This window comes from Tachypleus tridentatus, chromosome 8 (genome assembly GCF_004210375.1).
Source record: "Tachypleus tridentatus isolate NWPU-2018 chromosome 8, ASM421037v1, whole genome shotgun sequence".
Taxonomy (NCBI): domain Eukaryota; kingdom Metazoa; phylum Arthropoda; class Merostomata; order Xiphosura; family Limulidae; genus Tachypleus; species Tachypleus tridentatus.
In genome coordinates this window covers 113,292,554-113,316,311 of record NC_134832.1, presented here as the reverse complement: position 1 = coordinate 113,316,311, position 23,758 = coordinate 113,292,554, and the positions used below count along the sequence as shown (strand labels likewise).

The window sequence follows — 23,758 nt, the reverse complement described above, 5'->3', positions numbered from 1 at the left end:
TCATACGTAATTTCATATTTTTTGGTGAGAACCAAGATGTAACAACCTACTTATCTCATGCTCGACCATCATGTTTCTTTGACCCAACTGCTGACAACTAGTTATGTGTACTTCTGAAGATACGGGTCTATGACCATAGCCAAATAAACGTTTCTCAAGTAAAGAATACAACTGCAGTAAAGGTTCCAGCTATACTTGAAGATGTATTAGCGCTACAGTTTCCAGTACATTTGTAATGACGGAAGGTTAAAGCTTTAGACAATGTTGAATATTCTAAAGAGATTCAAGGTCAAAGTATGAAAGTTTTATTTTTTCTTCTTTTTCATCAACCATGCTTTTCTCATGGTCATTGAGATGTAGGGCATTGAAGGGTGAGATTACTTCAAACTCTTTATTTAATCAGACTATTTGACAAAATAGTCTGATTTGTTCTTCGATTCGCTACAACAAAATATTTTGGTCTACAAGATGCTGCTTGGAAGAACAAAGTAAATTAAGTAAGCCTCATATAGTGGATGAATGTAAGTAGTTTGTTTGGTTTAGATCTATAACTTAAAATGCTTTAACTATTAGTAGTGAATAAAGAACTCTTTATTAGCTGGAAAAAAAAACTGCAAATACTGTTTATGAAGAAGTTTTTTTTATAATTTTGAGACAACGTTTATGTTCAAGTTATTAGTTTCTGGAAGTGGTACTAGAGTCTCTAACAGTACAACTATCAATTTTATTTGACTGTAACTGACGGAAACTGTTTAAACCGTTTTGACTAAATTTAAACAGTTTCCGTCAGTTACAGTCAAATAAAATTGATAGTTGTACTGTTAGAGACTTTAGTACCACTTCCAGAAACTAGTGAAATGGATATCGGGTTATAACCTTCTTGTACGGTTATATATAGTTCCTTTTTAATAACTAAAAAATCGACTACCTTTTCGTCCAAACGAAACAGTCGTTGCAAACAAAGGTTCACTATAAAACTTGTGTCCCATCTTACTAACAGCACGAACAGAAATTCTGTAAAACTGGTTTTCCTTCAATCCTCCTACTAAGATGAAATTGTTAGTCGGTTCAGCAACAACTACCTCCAATGTATCTATAAAATATAAACATCTTGAAAGTAAAGCATCTCAAAAGACTCAAATAAAAGCCTATTTATCTGTCAATGAATGGAAGATTAATGATTATTTTATAAAAATAAACAAAACTTCAAGCTTTTAACAATTAAAATCAATATATTATTTTTTTATAGAAGCGTCATGGGACTATATTTTGTTGTTACATTAGGATTTCAAATCTATTCAAACATGCTGAATGTTTTTTTTTGTTCTAAAGTTCTCTTAAGTTTATTTAAAATGTTGAAACTGATTTCTGATCAACGCACTCCTTTAAGCGGTTAAGAATCTTGATTAACAATTCTGTTGAATATTTTAGGAAGTTTGAAAATACCTCCTGCTTTCGGATTTACAAAAGTTTTTAAAATGTTAGAATATAGCTTGCTGTCTATATAATGTTAAAGTTATTTTTTATTGATATTTCCTTAAAATTATTTAAGTAATTTAAAAAAAAGATTACTTTAGTTTGTTATTATCAACTTCGTTCAAGTGGTCTAACGAATGTTAGAAGAGATATTTCATAAACATGACTCGCAGCTAAGAAACCCAAGATGAGACTCATTATGGTTATTGTTGTATCACACCTTGTTTGTCTTACTCAAAATTCATTTTACTTAAACTTTATGCCTTGTATGATAAAACAAAACTTATAAAAACTGTAATATTGCTATGTAATTCAAGAATGAAATATTAGGCCATCAAAGTCAGTCACTTGGAAATTTAAATTTAGAACTTACTTTCAGTTGGAGAAGAAACCTGAGGTACAGCAGTTTACAATATGTAAATTAATGGTGATTTTAAAACATTATATACAATTATGCTTAATATTTGTTATAAAAAATACATTACATAACATACTATACTTCCACGTTTCTTTTCATTCGTCCTTTGCGGAATTCAAATAAGATACTTTTAAAAAGAATGTTTCAAACCATGGTCCTGTCTACCTTAAAATTTTCATCAGTCTAACTTAAAGACTTTATACTCCAGGTATAAGTAACATTTCAGACTAAGTTTTGGGTCTCATAAATCGGCCTAGTTTGCAACTCTGCTACTGTTAAAGAAAAGTTCTCTTGAGCTATGACTGATAAAGATGGACTCAAACGCTTTTTTTAAAATACATCTCATATTTAAAATATGTAATAGACAAACTAAGAAGCATGTGGAAAGATAAAAATAAAACAGCTGCACCCATAAGCAACTGCTATTGTAAATACTAGACATTTTGGTTTATAATAATGCTTCATTAACTATCCGTGTTCAACATCGGGATGTTAATACGTACTATTGTTATCTTTGACTAAATGTGGCTTACTAGATTTATGTTTCAATTTTTTTTTGTTATTGTAATGTGTTAAGTGATTTTATTGTGTAAAAGAAAACTTCAAACATCATCTCAAAACACTTAACATTAAACTATCTTACTTTCGTTATCAACACGTCTATAATTTGTAGAAGGCGGTTAGAAAATGAAAATCATAGTTACAATTTGATTATCTTTAAAGCTCATTAGAAATTACATATTAATGGAACTGAGATAATTTTCCTTCCTACTGACCATTACATGGCTGACCAGGTCCATTTACTCCACAGTAGACCACCTCATATCTCTCTATAAAATGTTCCCAGGACAGACACCGCATTGTCCATTCCACGACCATCGTGTCTGAATTCCTTTGATCTGTGTTTAGTTTTAGTAAATCTGAAATTGAAATCTAAGTAAACATAATTTCTTTATGCAGGTTATGAGGTTGAATTATTCAACAGCTTTGTATATGTCCAATGTTTATTAAAGATGTACTTCAGGAAGGTAACGTTAAATTTTTTATCCTATATCAAAACAATCCTAGTCTTTATGTGTAAATTGTTTTTAAAATACAATGGTTTCTTTTCCTGAATTTGAGTTTTTCAGGGATAATATTTGTTTTGAAACTAGCTGAGCCATTAAAATCAATAACAATAATAATAACGTAATCTATCGCTGTGATTATGGCTAAATAATACCTACTTACGAAAAATCTTAAACTGTAGAGTAAAATTTATTTAACGACTGGTCTTTTGTCTTAATTAAACCTTCAAAATTTTTGCAAGCGCAATCTTTATTAACATTAATTTATATAGAATGCTAAACTTATATATTTCGACTTTAAATCTTGAACGCCTTTTAAAATACCACTCTATTTTGTTATCTATGCACATCGATTACTTAGCGATAAGGATGAGAGCTTTCATTGCTAAGATTCGGGTTTCGATACTCGTGATGGGCGTTCTATAATTTTGTACATAGTAAGAAGTGTGTATTTGTGTGTATTTTCTTATAGCAAAGCCACATGGGGCTATCTGCCGAGTCCACCGAGGAGAATCGAACCTCTGATTTCAGCGTTGTAAATACGTAAACTTACCACTGTACCAGCGAGAGACACATAATAACAAGAAAAATTCTGTTACGGAACTCAGATAAAGTAGCCAGAACAAATGTCGATTGGCGGCGAGTTGCTGACTATATGCTTTCTTTATAGTCAAAAGTTCAAAATTACGTATCTGACTAAATTAATCCACATTTACGAAGAGTGTAAAGATCAGATTGCAAATTAAAGCTTCTCTATTTTTTTTAAGTACATATATATCAAGTTCACTTTGGCTGTTAAAATCCGAGGCACAGAATGTATTTTAGTAATACTTTGATCTTATAAATCCTACGTTTGTTGAGTTTTTAAACATTCAGTTGCCCAATTTTGGTTATAACAAAACTAATTATGTAGAATCTGTAATAAACGAATTTTTGGTTAAGCTTCTAAAAATTTGTAGATCAACCTGGATATAAAGCGAATTATTTACACTGTATTTCAAAACATTAATAATGACAAGGGTAAAGTTTACACAAAGATAAAGCCTAATTTTTTCTCGATAACTTTATTAGAATATGAAACTCCAATGAATTAAATCACATTTCTTTAAACATGTTAAAATACCATTTAATTCGTCACTTACAATATATTTTGTGTACACTGAGTGTAATGAAGACATTAACTAAATGAAAACATAAGTTATAGAACGGCTTCCCTTTAGTTTATTGTTAATAGCAAGTCTTCACTCATCCTCGTCTCCAGAGAAAAGACGGCCCGGCATGGCCAGGTGGTTGAGGGAGTCGACTCGTAACAAGAGGGTCGCGGGTTCGAATCCCCGTCACACCAAACATGCTCACCCTTTCAGTTGTGGGGGCATTATAAAGTTATGGTCACTCCCACTATTCGTTGGCAAAAGAGTAGCCCAAGAGTTGGCGGTGGGTGGTGATGACTAGCTGCCTTCCCTCTAGTATTACACTGCTAAATTAGGGACGGCTAGCGCAGATGGTCCTCGTGTAGCTTTGCACGGAATTAAGAAAAACAAACAAACTAAAGAAAAAGAGTTAAGGATTTTATTACGATCCGTAAACCTTATTACCATAGGCAGTAATCTAACTAGTTCGCAAGCTTCAGTCTTGTTTCTAGCTTGTATGTTTATTTATAAGGATTAGCTTTGGATTTCATCACATAAGAAGATAATGTAAAATTAATGAAAGATAATGACCTACGTCAGTACTTGTAAGCTACAATGGTATGTTCATACGCTCAAATTATTTTTTGTACTACTTCTATGGCAGTGGTGCACGAACTTTTTGAGTCAGGGGCCACAAACAGACTTCTCGTAACTGTTGGGGGCCATAAAAAAGTGAAGATTAAAATCGTCCCACAGTTGTTTCACTCAAGATGGACATCACATTTAAGAACACACAAATAACAATTACATCAAAGAGTTTGCACATTATTCTAAGAAATGTTATGATACGTCAACTGTCACAAAGTCAGTGCAATGGATGGTGCTGCATGTCATCTACGAGCTTAGAAATGTCCGGCTTGATGTTTGACATTGCAAGACGCAAGACTGCTTCCAGATGATCATCAGTCAGCTGATTGCGAGTGTTGTTTTTGTTCAGTTTCATATGCGAGAAAGCCTGTTCGCAGCAGTACGTGCTGCCAAACATGCTGGTGTGGACAAGTGCGTTCTTTTTCAGATTAGCAAATGTATCAGGCAACGTTTTGTAGATGTCAAGCAAACTGTTTTCTCGGTAAATAGCACGATGGATGCCTGGAGATCAGTAAGTTCGAACTGATATTCTGCTGACAAGTCATCCATTGACACACTGAACGGATCAGCAAAAGAATTCATCAACGATCTGCATTGGTCAAAGTCACGAAACCGTGAGTTGAAGGATTGAATCAAGGTATCTTGCTTCCCAACATAAACTTGTGTGTCAATGTCCTGATTCTTCTGTAGACTGAAAAGTGGGAAAGTGCACGAAGTTGCCTGGTGCTGCTTGCTGTCGGAACAACTGCAATTTTGTTCTGAAAGTTGAGACGTGATTTGCAAGCTGACATACAAGCTGATTTTTGCCTTGCAACTTCAAATTCAGATCATTCAAGTGTTGTGTCATGTCGACCAGAAAGGTCAAATCAGCTTGCCATGCTGGATCAGTCATGGAAATCACTTCTGTGTCTTTGTTCTTGCTTCTGAGAAATTCTATTGCCTCATCAATCAACTCTCAGAATCTTCTGAGCATCTTCCCTCGACTCAGCCAGCGTACTTCACAGTGATACACAAGGTCACCATAGTCTGAATCAATTTCTTCAAGACTTCGAAACTGACGGTGATTGAGCCCTCGTGATTTGATGAAATTAATGGTTTTCGTCACTAATGCCATCAGTACCTGAAAGCCAAATTCTTTACTGCACAGGTTCTGTTGGTGAATAATACAGTGCAACTTCACCAACTGTCTGTTCTGCTTTCTTTGATGCTTCATCAACAGTGCTACCAGCCCGATCATGGCTAGTGCTCCATCAGTTGTCACACCAGTTTCATGAAATCCAACGAAACACTTCTACACAGTCGTACTGTCTCCTCGAATAGAGCAGACCCAGTTGTCTGACTCTTCATAGAACCCATGCCGATTAGTTCCTCTGTGATATTAAACGATGACGACACACCACGAACTAAAACTAGTAGCTGTGCTGTTGAACTGATGTCAGTCGACTCGTCTGCTGCCAAAGAGAGGTAGACAAAGTTGGCTGCTTTATTTGTAAGCTGCCTTGTCACGTCTGTTGAGAGGTGTGAAATTCTTTGTTGAACTGTCATACGATTCAAAGCCACCGTCTGTAGCTTGAGAACTGCTTCCGGACACAACTTTTCCGATGCAGTAATCATACATTGCTTGACAAAATCACCATCAGTGAACGGTCGGCCAGATTTCGCTATCATCAACAAAATATTGTAACTGACGTCACATGCTACACCTAAATCTGCTGACTGCTTTGAGAAAACGTTCTGCTGCTGATTCAGCGGCCGCCGCAGAAATTCAATTCGAGCTGTTCGTTCATCACTGACAATGTTGTAGAAATCTTTATGCTTCGACTCATAATGACGCTTTACATTGGATACCTTCGCCACTGCTACTGTCGAATGACACAGCGGACAAATCACGTTCTTCTGTTGTTGAACAAAACAGTATTGCGCAGTCCAATCATCATGAAACTGCCGGTTTTTGTCGTCAACTTTTTTTTTACGATAAGCTGCTATTTTTTTTACGAAATAATATCAAAATAGGGGTCGTAAGGAAATCTCGAAGAACAATTGGAACGCGTGAGATTTCGTAATTACGTAAATATTACGTCATTGCGCTAATGATCAAATGCCTATGCATTAACGATATTTGCTTATTAAATTTTCTTTATTGCTCGACACAAATATGGAACCATCCAGTATTTAATCTAATGCATATTCTTCTATAGCGCAGGCGCGAACTCTCTATGTTTGACTTTCCCGTTGGACATCGCGGGCCACTCAGCGACTTGTCACGGGCCGTACTTTGTGCACCACTGTTCTATTGGCGTTAATGAAATTTTGAACTCTCTTTATTGCCTCTCAGTGGCACAGCGTTATGTTTACGGACTTACAACGCTAAAATCTGGGTTTCGATATCAGTGATGGGCAAAACACAGATAGCCCATTGTATAGCTTTGCGCTTAATTACAAACAACAACAACATTCCATGTTATTAATTGTAAGAATGACAGGATTATGAAAACGAAATGTACCTGTAGCGGACATGACTGGACATGAAGATGTTATCATTGGAGAACTGAAGAGGGGTGAGTTAGAAGTCACCCCAAATCTGCATTTGAAGTGTTCGGGCACGAAAATGTGTTTATTTCTAGAGCCTCTTTCTGCAGTTTCCCAAACAAGTAGTTCCGACAGATTGTAACAAAACACGGTAAAACCGATCAAATTCTGCTGGATTTTCTCAGGATACACCCAGAATATCTGAAAATGTCCTTTATCTACAAACAAAGCTACCACGTCTTCTGGGACAGGTGCCGCTGAAAAACAGTCATAAATTGACAAGTTATTTTAATACATTAAATTCGAGAAAGTAGACTTTTCTGAAAGTATCTTGTTTTTTAAAAGGCTGGAGGGCACAAATATTATATTACTGGCAAAAGTACATGTGGCAAGTCAAAGAGTAATACGCAATATTAACTTGAGTAGATGTAATCGAGAGAAGTTCAGTTTAGAAGAAACTTGCTAGGATTTGTAAGAGGACGCTTTAAATGAAAATCAGCAACAAAAAACAACAGTAAATACTTTTCGAATAAAACTATCAGATACATTTAGATATTATATTGTAATTATGTGCATCTACTCAGACAAAGTACCAAAAGACGGGATATAGAGAACAAATCTGAGCAATATTTTCGTGGGTTTTTTACTACTCTTTTATTTAATTTCTAGATTAACGTTTCATGACCATGAGTTGTTTATTTTTTGTGGCGAATATATCATCACTAAAAACGGTAACTGCTCCCAAATTTAGCCTATATTACCTCCTAGAATTTCTAGTGTTTCATAGCTTGATGATTTAATAAACAAGTTGTGTATAATTAAGCCTAAAATGTGGTCAATACATCCGTCAACTGTAAAATTGAAGTTCAGAAAAATTATTAATTCTATGAACAAAGTAAAAATTAACAGCTATACATATAGTTGTATGCATGTTTCTTACAAAGAGGCAAAACATCTACCCTCACACATAAGACAAAATAAGGTTGGAAACGTTAGTTTTTTAGCACACAACATAACATGGATCCTGTCATTTAGATAGGCTTCTTGTATAAAGATTTATTTTACCGTCACCATTTTGTAGTCAAGTTTTCCAATTACCTTTGACCTTATCCTCGATGACAACTTCTGTTTGTGCTTCAGAAGTTCCTTCTCTGTTTGCGGACTTCACGATGAAAGAATATGAAATTCTTGTTTCCAAGTCTGTAAAATTTGCAGATCCACTAATTGTATTGACTTTCTTCACCAAACTATTGGTCATAAGGTTCTTAGGCTGACAAGTCACATCGTAATGAAAATGGGGTCCATTGTAATGTATAGGTAACAACCGCTGAAATCACATTTGCAGAAAAGACCCGAGAAATAAATGTCGTATAATAACAATTACCATTCACAGCGACATTATATTTTAAGGCAATTTATTTCTACGTAATCCTCTTTATTATCCATTTGCATATATTCGAATTGAAAGAGGGGCGTTATTCTTTTGTTTGTTTTGGAATTTCGCACAAAGCTACTTGAGGGCTATCTGTGCTAGCCGTCCCTAATTTAGCAGTGTAAGACTAGAGGGAAGGCAGCTAGTCATCACCACCCACCGCCAACTCTTGGGCTACTCTTTTACCAACGAATAGTGGGATTGACCGTCACATTATACACCCCCACGGCTGGGAGGGCGAGCATGTTTAGCGCGACGCGGGCGCGAACCCGCGACCCTCGGATTACGAGTCGCACGCCTTACGCGCTTGGCCATGCCAGGCCAGGCGTTATTCTATAACTATATATTTTCAATTAAATATCATTTTACGACACTATGATCTGTGCTGAATCATTAACCACACTAAAATGATATTAGAAACAGTGACAACTTGTTAGTTGTGACGTAACTTAATTCTAAATACTATTTAATGATTTGATTGTTTCAGATCAAAACCACATCGAGATATCTGCTTTTTCCGTTTCAGAGAACTGAAACTCGAATTTTAGCATTGTAAGTCCGTAGACGTAGCCCTGTTCTGCATGACACCACAGCAAGTCTCAAATATTGGTTCATCTAAGACCTCATGCTATAATTAAGCCACATGATAAGCAATGCTAGTGAATGAAAGGCTTCGTTGGCAGCATAATGCAACACATAAAGTATATTTGAATATAGAAAAAAGTCAACTAATTTATTTCCAGTTTTATTGTGCTGTAATGTCACAAAAATACACAAACTAATATATCATGTTTCTCCAGCTTGCCAATGCTAACTAACTTTTAACAAATATGTTTCATTCAAACTAATAACAAACTTTAGATACGTGGAATCATTTTTTTTCATTCCTAAAACAATGAATTAAATATGTAATATCACAACATTCAGCGCTTAAAATGATTGTTTTATTTATCTAGCAAACTGTTCTAACGATATCCAGGTGCAAGACCGTTCGTGTATTTAATCTTTGTATTAAAATCCGTCTAGTTTATCAAGAAATTTTCATAAATTACATAGGAAAGATAATAAGTAATGGTATCTTTCCTGACTATTCCATCATATGCTTACTCTGTGAAGCTGAATTAATATATCTAACTTAAAGTAGCCTTTGTTATTAATTTAGTCAAGTACTTCACACTGCATCAAGCAAACGCATGAAATCATTGCTTTTAAACTCATAATGCCAAATACATATGTAAAAAAAAATTAAATTATTTTATATTTTCCTCTTTTAAATTTTTTTCCCCTGGTTTAATAAATGTGAGTTGTTAATCATTTAAGTCAGGCCTCGACAAAAATTTTCAGATCTAGGAACCAGCGTTAAAAATCAGGATCCAGATGGGCCTAATCTAACTTTGTACTAGGAAATGGAGTCTACCCCAGTGTCTCAATTATACGCGGGTTTTTTTCCCCAAATTTTCTCATAATAATTGTGTCATTATAATTCGAGACAATAATTTATATGTTTTGGAGAAATTTTCGCTCAGAAGTTAATCTTGGTTGCAAAAGTTGAATAATATCCGGGTTTTCGCGTGCAGGATCTGGCGTGCTTTCAAATCGTAAATCAACCAGTTTAAGCCTAGTCTTGAGAATCCTGTATAGTGCAATAAACTATTTTGACAAAAATTAGAGAAAAAATGAACTAGTATGCGAACTTGACAGGTACTGTTTACATGATGATGATAGATCTAAGTTCCTTTTCCCAGTAAATATACATTTTCTAAATAAAAATAAATAAATAAAAGGCCACCTATAAACTAGACTCCACATTATATTAGGGATTAATTACTGAACATTGAAAGGTTTTTTATGTAAACGTTTTATAATTAATACCTAACTGATGAAAGTGCAAATAATTTATGAAACTATAAGAGAAATATTTTATATGCACCAAGTGTATGTATAGATCGTGCATAGACATTGTCCTGAAACGAGCCTAAGTAAGTGCGGGTTACTCTAGCCCTCGTGTACCATATATAAATGTATCTAACAGTTGCAAAATCAAATATAAAGAAAGGAGGAAGAGGTTAACGAAACTTGCTCCCTCTGGATAGATTAACATCACTATCCTAATACCCATACTAGAGAGAGCAAGAGACTAGTCTTGCCAATTTTATTTTCAGCTGTTAAGACAGGAATACGAAATATATGTAGCTTGGTTAACTTTAATTGATTAATGACCAAAGTATAGCATACAAAACACTCATTAAAATTTCTCAAAGATTTCAGTTGTCGATCCCTGCACAATGCTGAACGATGGGCTTACTTTAACCACTGATTCATGTTCAAGTTGAGTTGGGTATCATTCAGTTATGGTTTGTTCTTTTCAGATAACTGGTATCTTCCGTCTTTTAACCAAACCTTTTACTTAATAATTTCTAACCATGGATTTCCACTAATATCTGACTTATTTTTCACAGGCGTTGATAGGGTGCGAATGTTCCTCCGTGTCTATAATAGAAAAGGTGCCGAAATTTAGGGGCTATGTACGTCTACGTTAGCGATTAAATTCAATTTACACGGGAACTAGCAATCAAAAGACGAAGTATTATAGGAGAAAAAGTGGAATTGGACTCGTGTAAGTCACGCATTTCGGAGAAATCGAGCGTGACCGACTGATACTTGGCTTTCACAATTCAATTTCTGACGAGTTTCACAACTGTTTATGATAATGTGAATAAACGACACTAAAATATTGTAATTTAAAACAAGAAACCTAAATAGACTTTTTTATTTAGATCAAACAATGTATTAAATAGTGGAATAAACTAATGCCTAGGTTATCCACTGTTTCTGTTATCTGCGATTTTTTTTTTTTTTTGCTTTCTCCAGCCGAGCACAGATGATCGAGGCAACAGTGTATATTTATTTGCTTTTACATCAACAAGTGTATGCTAACGATTACATAATACCGACAACCACTTGATAGTATTTTCTGAATTAACTCCCTTTAATCCTGTCTGATTCTAACTAAACACGAACACTGATTGAGTTAAGCGAAATAAAAAACATAAAATGGCGCGTAATTAGTAATGTATGCAACCGCAGCGCTTCGTTTCTGAAAAAGACATGTAGAAGTCCTGAATCCACCATTAAAATCCTGGAAAAAAAGTTCGATTTGAGAATCAAAAAACGCGAAAATAGTTCAGGACTTCTAATAGTCCAGAACTGTTCTAGATTCCAGTTCTATTTAGAGCGAATAAAGTGAAAGAAAGCATTAAACGTCAGTATGAAATTTTTAGTCATCATAGTGACCTCGCCTCTAAGATTTGTGGAGATTTAAGCACACTCCAATCAAATCGAGTAATTTAGTGCGTCATAAAGCACGTGATATATACGTTTGAGCATATCAAACTCTCAAAATGTTTAAAATTCAAAAGCTATTTTACTTGTAAATTGTAGTTCTAATTTCAGTTTCTGAAGCTTATGATAAATATATTATAATTTGTTCTAAATGTTACAATGAAACAATGATTGCTATCTGTGTTTACATCATTGTTACTTTAACTTGTGAGCCCCCCAGTGGCTCAGCGGTATGTCTGCGGACTTAAATCCAGGTTTCGATACCCGTGGTGGGCAGAGCACAGATAGCCCATTGTGTAGCTTTGTACTTAATTCAAAACAACAACAACTTTAACTTGTAATAATGCTCTTACTTCCTTTGTTAGGTACTAGTACTTTGTGATATTTAAGTATATACTTTTATTCTTTATAGGTATCTTATATGTTACATTCCGGTTGTATTGTTCATATGCCAATTTTGGTGGTTATTTAGTAATATCTTACCATAAAATGTAAAGTAACTTAGCACGTTTACACTACTAAGAGAATTCACAGGATCTGTTTTACAAGCAGCTTCTAACTTAAAAATACTGCGAAAAAAATCGATATTCAGGAAAATTGAACAAGCGCTGGAAGTTCGTACAAGAATAAAGTCTCTTTTGTTTTAATTTTGAAACACCTAATGAATTACTGAAACCAAAGCCAATTTCATCAGATAATTTGAAAGAAAGAACAATATATAAACATTACACCATTACATTACAAAACTCAGTTTAGAATATTCTGCTTTTCAAGCTTACGTATTAATTGCGTTACTGAATACAGTGTATTTATTACAAAGAGTGCACTCACTTGCCAGTATAGAGTAATGTTTCTTTTGTCTTTAGAAACGGTTTCCTCAAATGCTCCGTTGCTCATGTTTGGTGAAAGGTAAGGAACTGTACAAGTTAGGAAACAAAATTATAATTTTAAAACATAAATATAATACATTAGAAACTAAATTAGATTTTGTTATGCTAAGTTTTCTTGGCTTTTGAGTTTAGTTACATTGTATTTTCATTCTTTTTCAAGTTTAACTACGTTTAAGCTTAAATGGTTTTCAGGTTCAGTTACAGCATAATTTTACAGACTTTTAGGTTCGGTTACATTAAAACACTACTGATATTCAGTTGCGTTTATGCTTTCCTGACTTACGGTTTTAGCCGCGTTAAAACTTTAAGTTGAATTGCTTTAATAATTTATTGACTTTCACTTTAGTTAACTTAAAACTTTCATTTTGTTAAACTTAGTTAAGTTAGATCTATAAGAGACGTCAGATTCCGAGGACAATCTAGTATAAAACGCTTCGGCATCCCATTACTAAATCATCAACCATCTAGAGGCTATTTCATTATTAAAACTCAAATAACCGTCTGGGAACCTCATTACTTAAACACTACTGCTCTATTATCGAACATTTTTAAGCATTCCATTACTAAAATAATAGTATTTTAGTAGAGGCATCCTGATAAATGTCTACAGGAATTATTATTCTCTTTATAGGAAAGCCTTACTTAAACACTACTATTAATACTGGGACACTCCAATATGAAAATACTCCTGACGGTCTGTAGACATTACCTTATTTAAACAATAATTATTGTACAATCCCCATATTCGTTGGTAAAAGAGTAGCCCAAGACTTGGCGGTGTGTGGTGATGACTAGCTGCCTTCCCTCTAGTCTTTCACTGCTAAATTGAGGACGGCTAGCGCAGATAGCTCTCGTGTAGTTTTTCGCGAAATTGAAAACAAACCAAACAAATTAATCGATTACCGACCATCCGTAGAGATTCACTTACTAAGTAAAACACAACTAAATTTCCCATAATACTGTACGCACTTTTGGTTAATTCATGGCACTTCGTTACTGAAGCACCCAATGGTGGCTCAGCAGTAAGACTGAGAGTCTGTTACGCTAAATATCGGGTTTCGATACCTGCATCTGGTAGATTTGTTTGTTTTTGGATTTCGCGCAAGCTACATGAGGACTATCTGAGTCTCTAACTTAGCAGTGTAAGACTAGAGAGAAGGTAGTTAATCATCACCACCCACCAACAACTCTTGGGATACTCTTTTACCAACGAATAGTATGGTGACCGTGATATCATAACGCCCCCGCGGCTTAAAGGACGAGCATGTTTGATGGAACGAGGATTCAAACTAGCGACCCTCAGATAGCGAGTCGAGCACAATAACCACCTGGACATGCCGGGCCACATCGGTTAAACAACAAGCAAACCGTTACTGAGTACTGACAGCATTTATTGCCATAATTATACTGACCGTCAGGCTTAGTTTGACTTTCTTGCAGCTCCACAAAATCACTCCACAGATTGGTGGTTGAAATTTTACACCGCAGGCGGATGTGGTATTTGGTGTATGGGATCAGATCGATTAGTTCATAGATTGTGTTACTATATTGAATATCTTTTGTCTGGAAATAGATATATCATAATAAGACACACGTCAAACATTTGCTCCACAGGTTTAATAGATAATATTTTCCTCATGATATATCACTATTGAACTGATGTCCTGAAATCACTTAGCACTCAAATAAAAAGGCAAGTTATGTCATTATACGACTCACTGAAGATATAATTATTAACTGTAACTTCTGTTGTTGTTCGTTGTTCTTTTAGGCATAAAGCCGCGTAAGTTAAAAACATATGCTACATAACTTTTTTTTTAAAAGGAGTTTTACACTAATCACTAACTTTAAAATATGATAAACACTTTATAAGTTACTTTAGTATTTCTTTACTACATGTCAAAAGTGACTTAATTTTTAGAACGCTCCACTTTGGGTTTGAACGTTCGAGGTAGCAGTAGCGACACACTGCTGAACACTCTTCACAGTTTCAGATGTGAGGGTATTGTAACTGTGACAATCAATCACGCCATTTGCTTAAGGGTAGCAGCGTAGGTGTCAGGTGCTGTTGGCTTGTTGCTATTGTTCTGGTTAGCAATTGCAAATTATGGATAGCTATGGTTCAAAATTTAGGGAGTTTCATAAGGTGCCGTTCAGGCAGAAAATACCAGTAACAACCTTTACTACAACATCAATTCATTAATCATTCTTATGTTACATTTGCTTTAGAAGTTAGGTAATTATCTTCATAAATCTTTCCCACGTCAACCTTATTAAGCTTAGTGATGATTTATTTATGCTTAGAAAGAAAACGTTATTCAGATACTTGGACCAACTTATTCTCTTTCTTCATACAGTAATTATATAACTAATATCATAATTTTTAACACTCCCGTAAATGAGTGGCAAACTTTTAAAATAATAGTATGTATGGAATTTTGGATAATTTTCGTTTTCACATGATTATTTTTCATGAAAGGTAGGGTTTGTTTATTTTTTCACATTTCTGTTCTCACAGTAATAAGAAAAGTAGCGAAATTCGACAGTTATTAATACCTTATCTTTTTTGGACAAAAAATAGCATTTCTGACGTGGAACAACGACAATCTAAGCAAATTTTGGTCTTACTATCAATACAAACATGGAAGATTTCGTGGTAAGCCTCTTGGCAACAAGCCATGAGTACCAAAATCAAATACATAAAACCATTACGGAACTATTCTGATAAGACCTCTTGGATAAAACGAAGTAGATTGATGAATCATAAGGTCAACTTTTCCTGTCGGATTTTACCGGTGAGCGTGCAGAAAGATAAAGTAATATTTTATGAAACAAATAACACAAAGATAGAACTCTGCAATTGAATAGTAAATCGCCCATGTTGCTAAACTTTGGGCAAATTGTAGCTAATAATAAGATGTATTATTATACACTGGTTTATATTATTAGTGGACTCCGCTAAATATCTTTTAATAAACACATACAGAACAAAAAATTAAATAATATTCTTAAATTTGCTTAAGGTAAACTGGAGTTTATTACGAAACATGTATATTAAAGTAAATAAAATAACGATCTATATCTCAATAACGTATCTTTATTGGTTCAGTATTTTTCCATTAAAGCTAAACCAACTGGTTAATAAAAAATAAAATTGGTTATTAATACCATTGGATGTCGTGCCGAACTCGAACATCTATACTTAGATTTACCTCACTGACAAACTGTTTCAATCTTAGGTATTTTAAGAGTTTTCTAATGTACACTTTACAACTGATGTAATGAAACAGTTTAAAGAAAAGTGTACCTAAATTATCGAAATAATGAAAAAAAATCACCCAATTTTCAATTTATGACCTAGATGTCAGAATATGATATGAAACCTTTGGCTAATTATAACATATAGTAAGCATTTGGAAGATAAATTTTCACTAATAATAGATAATTATTCAATAACCCAATCTTTTGCACAGCATATTGGGATATTTAATAGTAAAATCCTATTAACATCAGCGCAGCATCCGGACATTCCTAAAATACGATTATTTAAATGTCTAAGAAACAAAGTAATATTAAAAAAGTGTATTTACTAAGCTATTTATATTATTTATGTGTTTCATGCGGAATGGTTTATCCAAATTTCTGTTTTTCTTCTTTCATTACAAAATTTTCATCCACGGGTAAAGTAGGAAGTCTAAGTGTTGTATCAAATATAAAAAGAAATCGTAGTTACTTGTGTAACCTCGTAAAGAGAATTATCAGTTCTATTGAGTTCACACATACACCGTGTGCCACTTACAACTGCAAGTAGAAACCAATCGCCAGTCATAGAAACACTATTATCAATGTAAAATTAATATAAATTAAATGGAACAATATTTAATGGACCATGCGTAAAAACTTACCCACCATATTCTATCGTTCATTGTTGATGTTCTTGTATATTGGAGTTGATAAACAATGCTAATATTTAATATGAGAAGGTCAGTTGGAAAATGTTCTGGTATTTCCCACCTTAGTTTAATTGTTGTCGCTGTGCTTCCCACGATCTTTAGACGGCTTGGAGGGTTCAGTAAAACTGTATGAACAAAGTGAGACTTTAGGTAAGGTCTGGTAAACGTTCATTTGATATAAAGATGATAGAAGCCAACATATATTAAGATGTTATCTTGAAAAACAAACCAGCAGGTATTATCACCTGCCAATGTCCTTATCACATTCTTTTAACAACAATTAACTTAAACGGATTTTAAAACACAAACCTAAGTTATAGTGATCCACATTAAAAAACTGGTCAATTTTCCCGAGACTGTTCTCCTCGTGAAGGCTCACTATAAGTTCAGATAGATGTCTGTTATATGGAGGGAAAGTGAACGCTGTTATATCTTTACATATCCTGTTTTTACCCAGATTTTCTGTACATGGGAACACCTGATGTGTATTTCTGAAATGGGAAGTAGAATATACATTAAATCATTGGGTTTCGTCATACGTTTCTATATCATTGGTACTATATATTGATTTACTGTGTGACTTCTAGAAGCATTAGGGCCCGGCATGGCCTAGCGCGTAAGGCGTGCGACTCGTAATCCGAGGGTCGCGGGTCCGTGCCCGCGTCGCGCTAAACATGCTCACCCTCCCAGCCATGGAGGTGTATAATGTGACGGTCAATCCCACTATTCGTTGGTAAAAGAGTAGCCCAAGAGTTGGCGGTGGGTGGTGATGACTAGCTGCCTTCCCTCTAGTCTTACACTGCTAAATTAGGGACGGCTAGCACAGATAGCCCTCGAGCAGCTTTGTGCGAAATTCCAAAAAAACAAACAAAACAAACTAGAAGCATCAGAGAAGAAACACATTTTATAATTATAACCATAATTATACCAGAAATAAACTAAACATTTATATATTTCATTTTCGGTGAAATAACTTCGAAGAATGTTGAACATGTGTATATAACCAGGTAATAATAACGAATGTTTTTTTTTTGTATGTGATGTGTTTCATGATTTAATACTGAATTCGCAATACTTCGTGTTGCTGTTGTTGTGGTTTTTGGAATTTACAAAAACAAATTATATAAATGTTGATTCTTATTACTTGTGAAGGTCTTTTGATAAAAAAAATATACTAATGTAATATGAAAGATGTTTTATTTTATTTTTTAAACTAGAAATCCTCACACTATTGTAATATTAAATGTACGTTGAGTTCTGGGAATGAAAAACTTTAAGCCTAATTTGAACTATAGAGCAAAGGGCACATTTCTAAAGTTCATCAAACAAAATGTTTTCATGAACTCGAGAGAGTGAATGAAACACTATATATCTCCAGGAACGAGAAAAAATAAGAAACTTACTTTCGTGTCACTTCTGTTAAAGAGAGCTTTCGTTCAGTACGGATATCCCCAACTAAGCTCGTCCAACAACACTCAATGGACTCCAGGTTTTTACTTGTGCAACAGAAATCTTTCACAGGCGTCGGTTTGTCTTAAATATAATTCAGATATTTTTACATTAACGCGACCAACAAGAAAATAAGTTAAATTATTTGTGTACATATGTTTTGTAGTAGTTTTTTTGTTTTTTGTTTTTATAGCAAAGAAATATCTGGATATCTGCTGTGTTCAAGGAAAGGTATCAAAACCTAAATTTTAGCACTGTAAACATCATAAATACAGCTATCCCACTGGTGAACTATATTATTTATCTTGTGCGTATATAAAGTTTAAAACTGTGCACAAAAAGGTATCATAAAGACACAAATCAAAAACGGTAATATGCAGATAAATTACAACTTTTTACTGAACTTTTACGCTATTTCCACGAAAATAGCTATCATTTAAATAAGTACGTTGTTTTTAAATCATTTTCTTTGATTTGAACGGAATAACAGTGTTTTCATTAGCACGTCAAATTGCACAAGTTCCTCAAGTTGGATTCACAAGTTGGATTTACAACGCTAAAACAGGGAGTTCGATTCCCCTCGGTGGGCTCAGCAGCTAGCCCGATGTGGCTTTGCTATAAGAAAATACACACACCCTCCGTTGGTCAGCGGTATGTTTAAGGAATTACAACGCTAACATTCAGGGTTCGATTCTTCGCGGTAGAAAGGGTGTAGATGTAGCCCCATTGCGTGGCTTTATACTGAGAAAACAACCTACTGCACAAAGAAACCTAACTAAGTCTATAATTTTAAACAAATTATTCCACAAAGCTTACATGCACGGTGTTGGAGTTGTCTTTTACCCACTTCAGTTAACCTTCATATACACGAATTTGAAGGATAAGAAACGTTAATGGTCCTAATTTATCTTTATAAATAGCAACTCAAACATCGTACAGATAAATGACAGGTCATTACCACTACAAGGGACCCGGTTTTGTTCTTTGAGTACCACTTATGTAGAGTTACTAACAAGAAATAAAATATCTTAAAACTGGTCTAACTTATCATGCGGCTGATATGAGAATAAACGAGGCTGCGTCTTCTTTTTCCTCCGAAATTTACAGTTTTAGTAATAATCGAAAAATATACAATTATTCTGCTTTGACAAACTTTCAGTAAACAACAAATATTTTTAAAGAGTTAAACAGTTTGTATTACTTCATTCAGATTAAGCCTTTTTTTTCAATAAAATTCAACTATAATCATCTTTTATTTGTAATTATATATCGATATACAAACGAGCTAACACAGCTACATATATAAAATGGTAAATATAAGATGAAACTTACATCCCACTGTCATTGTAGTGACACCAATGTTATATCTTTCTACATCATCGGAAGACACGAAACAAAAATATTTCCCGGAGTTTTCAAGAGTAGCGTGAGAAATTTCAAACTGTGCTGTGAAGGAATTTATAATATGGACAAGAGTTGAAGGCAAAAGTGAATCTTTGAATGCAAAACTGATATTAGTTGATGTCCAGTTTTGAATATAGTTCTCACTGATAGAACAATTGACGGAGAGGATAGACCCCACGTGGACGTCTTTATCCTTCGTTATACCTAAAACAAGAAAGAAAAAAAATCGTTTTTATTTATTTTTGCTTTTAACACTCGAAACCCACGATAGTGTAAATATCAAAACTAACTATTTAGGAAAGTTTCTTTAAAACAATTATTGAACTGAATGAAAGAACGTTGAAAGTAAACTTTGTTTATATTATTTGATAGATTGTTTAGGCAGAGTATTCATGATGAAACTTTGTATATAATGGACGGCAACTGCCTGTTGTGAAGACACAAGTGTACAGGACGACGTTTCGAAAGTCTTCCGCCTTTCGTTTTCTACAAAGTTTCATGTTTATTTATAATTAGACACAAAGCTACGTTTGTTTGTTTGTTTTTGAATTTCGCGCAAAACCACACGGGGGCTATCTGCGTTAGCTGTCCTAATTTAGCAGTGTAAGACTAGAGAGAAGGCAGCTAATCATCACTACCCACCGCCAACTCTTGGATTATTCTTTTACCAAAGAATAGTGGGATTGACCATCACTTTATAACGCTCCCACGGCTGAAAGTGCTGGCATGTTTGGTGTTACGGGGATTCGAACCTGCTACGTAATGGGCTATCTATAATCTGCCAACCACAGGTATCCAAAGACATACTGCTGTGCCAGTGTGGGTAGATTAAAGTTTTGAACAGAATTTTAGTGTTTTTTTTCTTATCAAACCTTACATCAAATTTTCGACAGCAGGAAACAACTAATTCACAAAGAACAGATAGATTAAAACGAAGGTACAGAAAAAAATGGATAACATGTTAAAAGTTAACCTATCTTTATCAGGCTCGGCATGGTCAGGTGGTTAAGGCACGCAACTCATAATCCGGGGCTCATGGGTTTGAATCCTTGTCACATCAAACATGCTCGTACTTTCAGCCGTGGGGGCGTTATGATGTACGATCAATCCCACTACTTGTTGGTAAAAGAGTAGCCCAAGAGTTAGCGGTGGGTGGTGATGACTAGCTGACTTCCTTCTAATCTTACACTGCTGAATTAGGTACGGCTGGCGCAGATAACCCTCGTGTAGCTTTGCGCGAAACTCAAAATTAACCAAACCTATTTTTATCTCTTTCTACACATACTTATAGCGCAAGTTAGAGAGATTTTTAATAAGCTTTGGCAGTCACAAACTGATTTAGGCATATTTACTTTTAAAAATACTTTAATGCACGTTTTTTATATATCATTGGATATTTTATACTGACACCATATCGTAAATAGTGAATGACTATACGGTATTGGATGCAAAGTTGATCGATTACTGTCACTCTGGAACGAAGGCTGTCAGTTGTATTTCAGATACCTTAAACAGATTCTTTTATGTGAATAACAAAAGCTAGTGAAACATTCAGACATCTCTGTTGGCAATTTATACTAGTAATTTTATAGATATTAAAGTAATTTTTTCCTATGACTCTTCTTTGCTTATTTCCTTTGGATGACAAATATCACCTACTGTAGCGAATAGATTCTTTCCAAATTGTGTAACGTGAAACCTGAACAAACAACTTTTCTTAAACGAGTTACTTTTTTATTCATCATAACTATTCATCCAATGAATACATATATAATTTTGAGCACACTATTTTCTGATTAACCCTAACCAATTATGAGCACGTTTATGAATCAGAACAAAACTGTCAAAATAAAAACATTTATTACGTTATCATACTCACATCCATACTTTTCACAAAATTCATCTTCACTTTTAATCAGAGATAAAATAAAAGAAAAGGCTACTAAGAAGATGACTACTGCTTGATGATTGATGTTGGTCATCTTTGTCCCCTCCTCCAAAGATCTCTCAGACGACTCGATTAATCTTCCAGGTAATTTTTCTCTGGTAAAAACAACATACAGACGTTATGTTTTAAGGAAATATTTCATTATACTGTTAAATAGCAAATAACAGAGCCAGACGGTTGCCCAAACATCTCAGTTTACTATTGTTGCCCATACTGAACAGTAACTCTGAGAAACTTTGTGTCTAGATTGCAAATAGTCGACTGTTTCTCTCTTGATTTATGCTTGCCCCCCCCCCGCTAGTACAGCGGTAAGCCTAAGGATTTACAATGCTACAATCAGGGGTTCGATTCCCCTCGGTGGGCTCAGCAGATAGCCCGATGGGGCTTTGGTATAAGAAAACACACATTTATGCTCAAGAGTAGCATATCAGTATGTCGTATTTGTGGCTGAGCAAACTATATTTATAATAATAACAACATCACCTATTTTTACTTCACCAAAATTGATGATTACTATAGACATGGAGTCAAAATAGGGATTTGTAATCTGAGAAAATATTGCAGACATTATTTCGAGTCTCGTTTGTTTAGTTTTTTAGAGGTCATATTTGTAGGATTAAAAATATAATCATAGAATTTTGATTCAACTTTTTCTATTCTTTTCTAATGATTCCCACTCTCCATTTTTAAAATGATAATTTTTATTAACCTTCTAAATACTACTTTACAGAAATATTATTATATCTATTTACAGTTATGAATTTAAGGAGTAGTTAAACAGCATTAAAAAGACGCAATGCATAAAAAGTGCCCCCCCTGCTAGTACAACGGAATGTTTACGGATTTACAACGCTACAATCACGGGGTTTGATTTCCTTCGGTGAGCTCAGCAGATAGTTCGATGTAGTTTTGCTATAAGAAAATACACACAAACACTCGTAAAAAGTATTTTTCGATATTTCTAGCTCAAAATCAACAAATAGCATGGTTTCAGAACACAATTCTGTAAACTCTATCTAAAGAGAGTTTTTACCTTGAAAATTATTAATTAATAAAAAATGTTAAAACCTTTTTCAATATATATTGTTTTATAATTAAATTCTTTTTATATAAAAGCTCTTAGTAACATGTTTGCATCATTTGAGCTCAGTGATTTCGATTTTTTTATTTATTTAGAATTAGATTACAAATATAAAATGTAAATAAACTTGTACTAAAACTTCTTGACGGAATTAAAGTGTATGTAAATTAGACTAACCTGTCAAGAACATTCAGGCGCCCCTTGGATATTCAACATAGCTCGCTCGAAACATTGTTTTGCAAGAGCACTCGAATGGCACATTAACTGGTCGAATAAGAAAATAATGTCAATATTTGTTTATTAAATGGAGTTAAAAGAGCTGCTAATATATACTATTCATATTATTAGAAACTGGTACATGATTGTTTGTTTGTTTGTTTTGAATTTCGCGCAAAGTTACTCGAGGGCTATCTGCGTTAGCCGTCCTAATTTAGAAGTGTAAGACTAGAGAGAAGGCAGCTAGTCACCATCAGCTCTTGGACTCCTCTTTTGCCAACGAATATTGTGATTGACCGTCACATTATAACGCCCCTACAGCTGAAAGGGCGAGCATGTTTGGTGCGACTGCGATTCGAACCCGCGACCTTCGAATTACGAGTCGAACGCCTTAACACACTTGGCCATGCCGGGCCACTGGTACATGAAATAGTCGCAGTGTTAAGTTAAGTGATCTATTGTGAGTCAGTAGTGACTACCCTCAGTGTGATCATTCAATAGTACTTTCGGGTGTAACATCTGGGAAACATTCAAGTTTACAGAAAGTGCTGTTGAATGATAGATATGAAATAACAATTATTATTATTTTGCAAAACGTGCTACAAAATGTCAAATTCGCAGTGACTGAAATGCATCAAAAGGTGACCAAACAACATTTATATCTTTAAAGTGTACTCTGTATAAAAGTAAAAACTTTGGAAAAGAGGTTTCACACTAACCGAGTCTCACATCACCTATAAAAACGTTCGACGCCAGTTTCTTTCTTGCAAAGCAC

At 34.4% G+C, this 23,758-nt stretch overlaps 1 protein-coding gene across 2 annotated transcripts in view; it reads right to left on the bottom strand.

Moving 5' to 3' along the window:
- The window catches only part of LOC143223235 (uncharacterized), a 42,672-nt gene that overhangs the window by 9,589 nt on the left and 9,325 nt on the right, over nucleotides 1–23,758 (bottom strand). The window contains exons 2-13 of one of the 2 annotated variants that reach the window (XM_076450900.1): nucleotides 22,945–23,031; nucleotides 21,618–21,781; nucleotides 19,667–19,942; nucleotides 18,289–18,418; nucleotides 17,195–17,376; nucleotides 16,838–17,010; nucleotides 14,345–14,495; nucleotides 12,874–12,959; nucleotides 8,367–8,595; nucleotides 7,244–7,525; nucleotides 2,671–2,814; nucleotides 929–1,093 (exon numbers count right to left, since the gene is read on the bottom strand). In XM_076450900.1, coding sequence (XP_076307015.1) covers nucleotides 929–1,093; nucleotides 2,671–2,814; nucleotides 7,244–7,525; nucleotides 8,367–8,595; nucleotides 12,874–12,959; nucleotides 14,345–14,495; nucleotides 16,838–17,010; nucleotides 17,195–17,376; nucleotides 18,289–18,418; nucleotides 19,667–19,942; nucleotides 21,618–21,720 — 1,921 coding nt within the window. In that variant the 5' untranslated portion in view covers nucleotides 21,721–21,781; nucleotides 22,945–23,031. The remainder of the gene's footprint in view (nucleotides 1–928; nucleotides 1,094–2,670; nucleotides 2,815–7,243; nucleotides 7,526–8,366; nucleotides 8,596–12,873; nucleotides 12,960–14,344; nucleotides 14,496–16,837; nucleotides 17,011–17,194; nucleotides 17,377–18,288; nucleotides 18,419–19,666; nucleotides 19,943–21,617; nucleotides 21,782–22,944; nucleotides 23,032–23,758) is intronic. The other variant, XM_076450901.1, reaches the window with a different exon arrangement.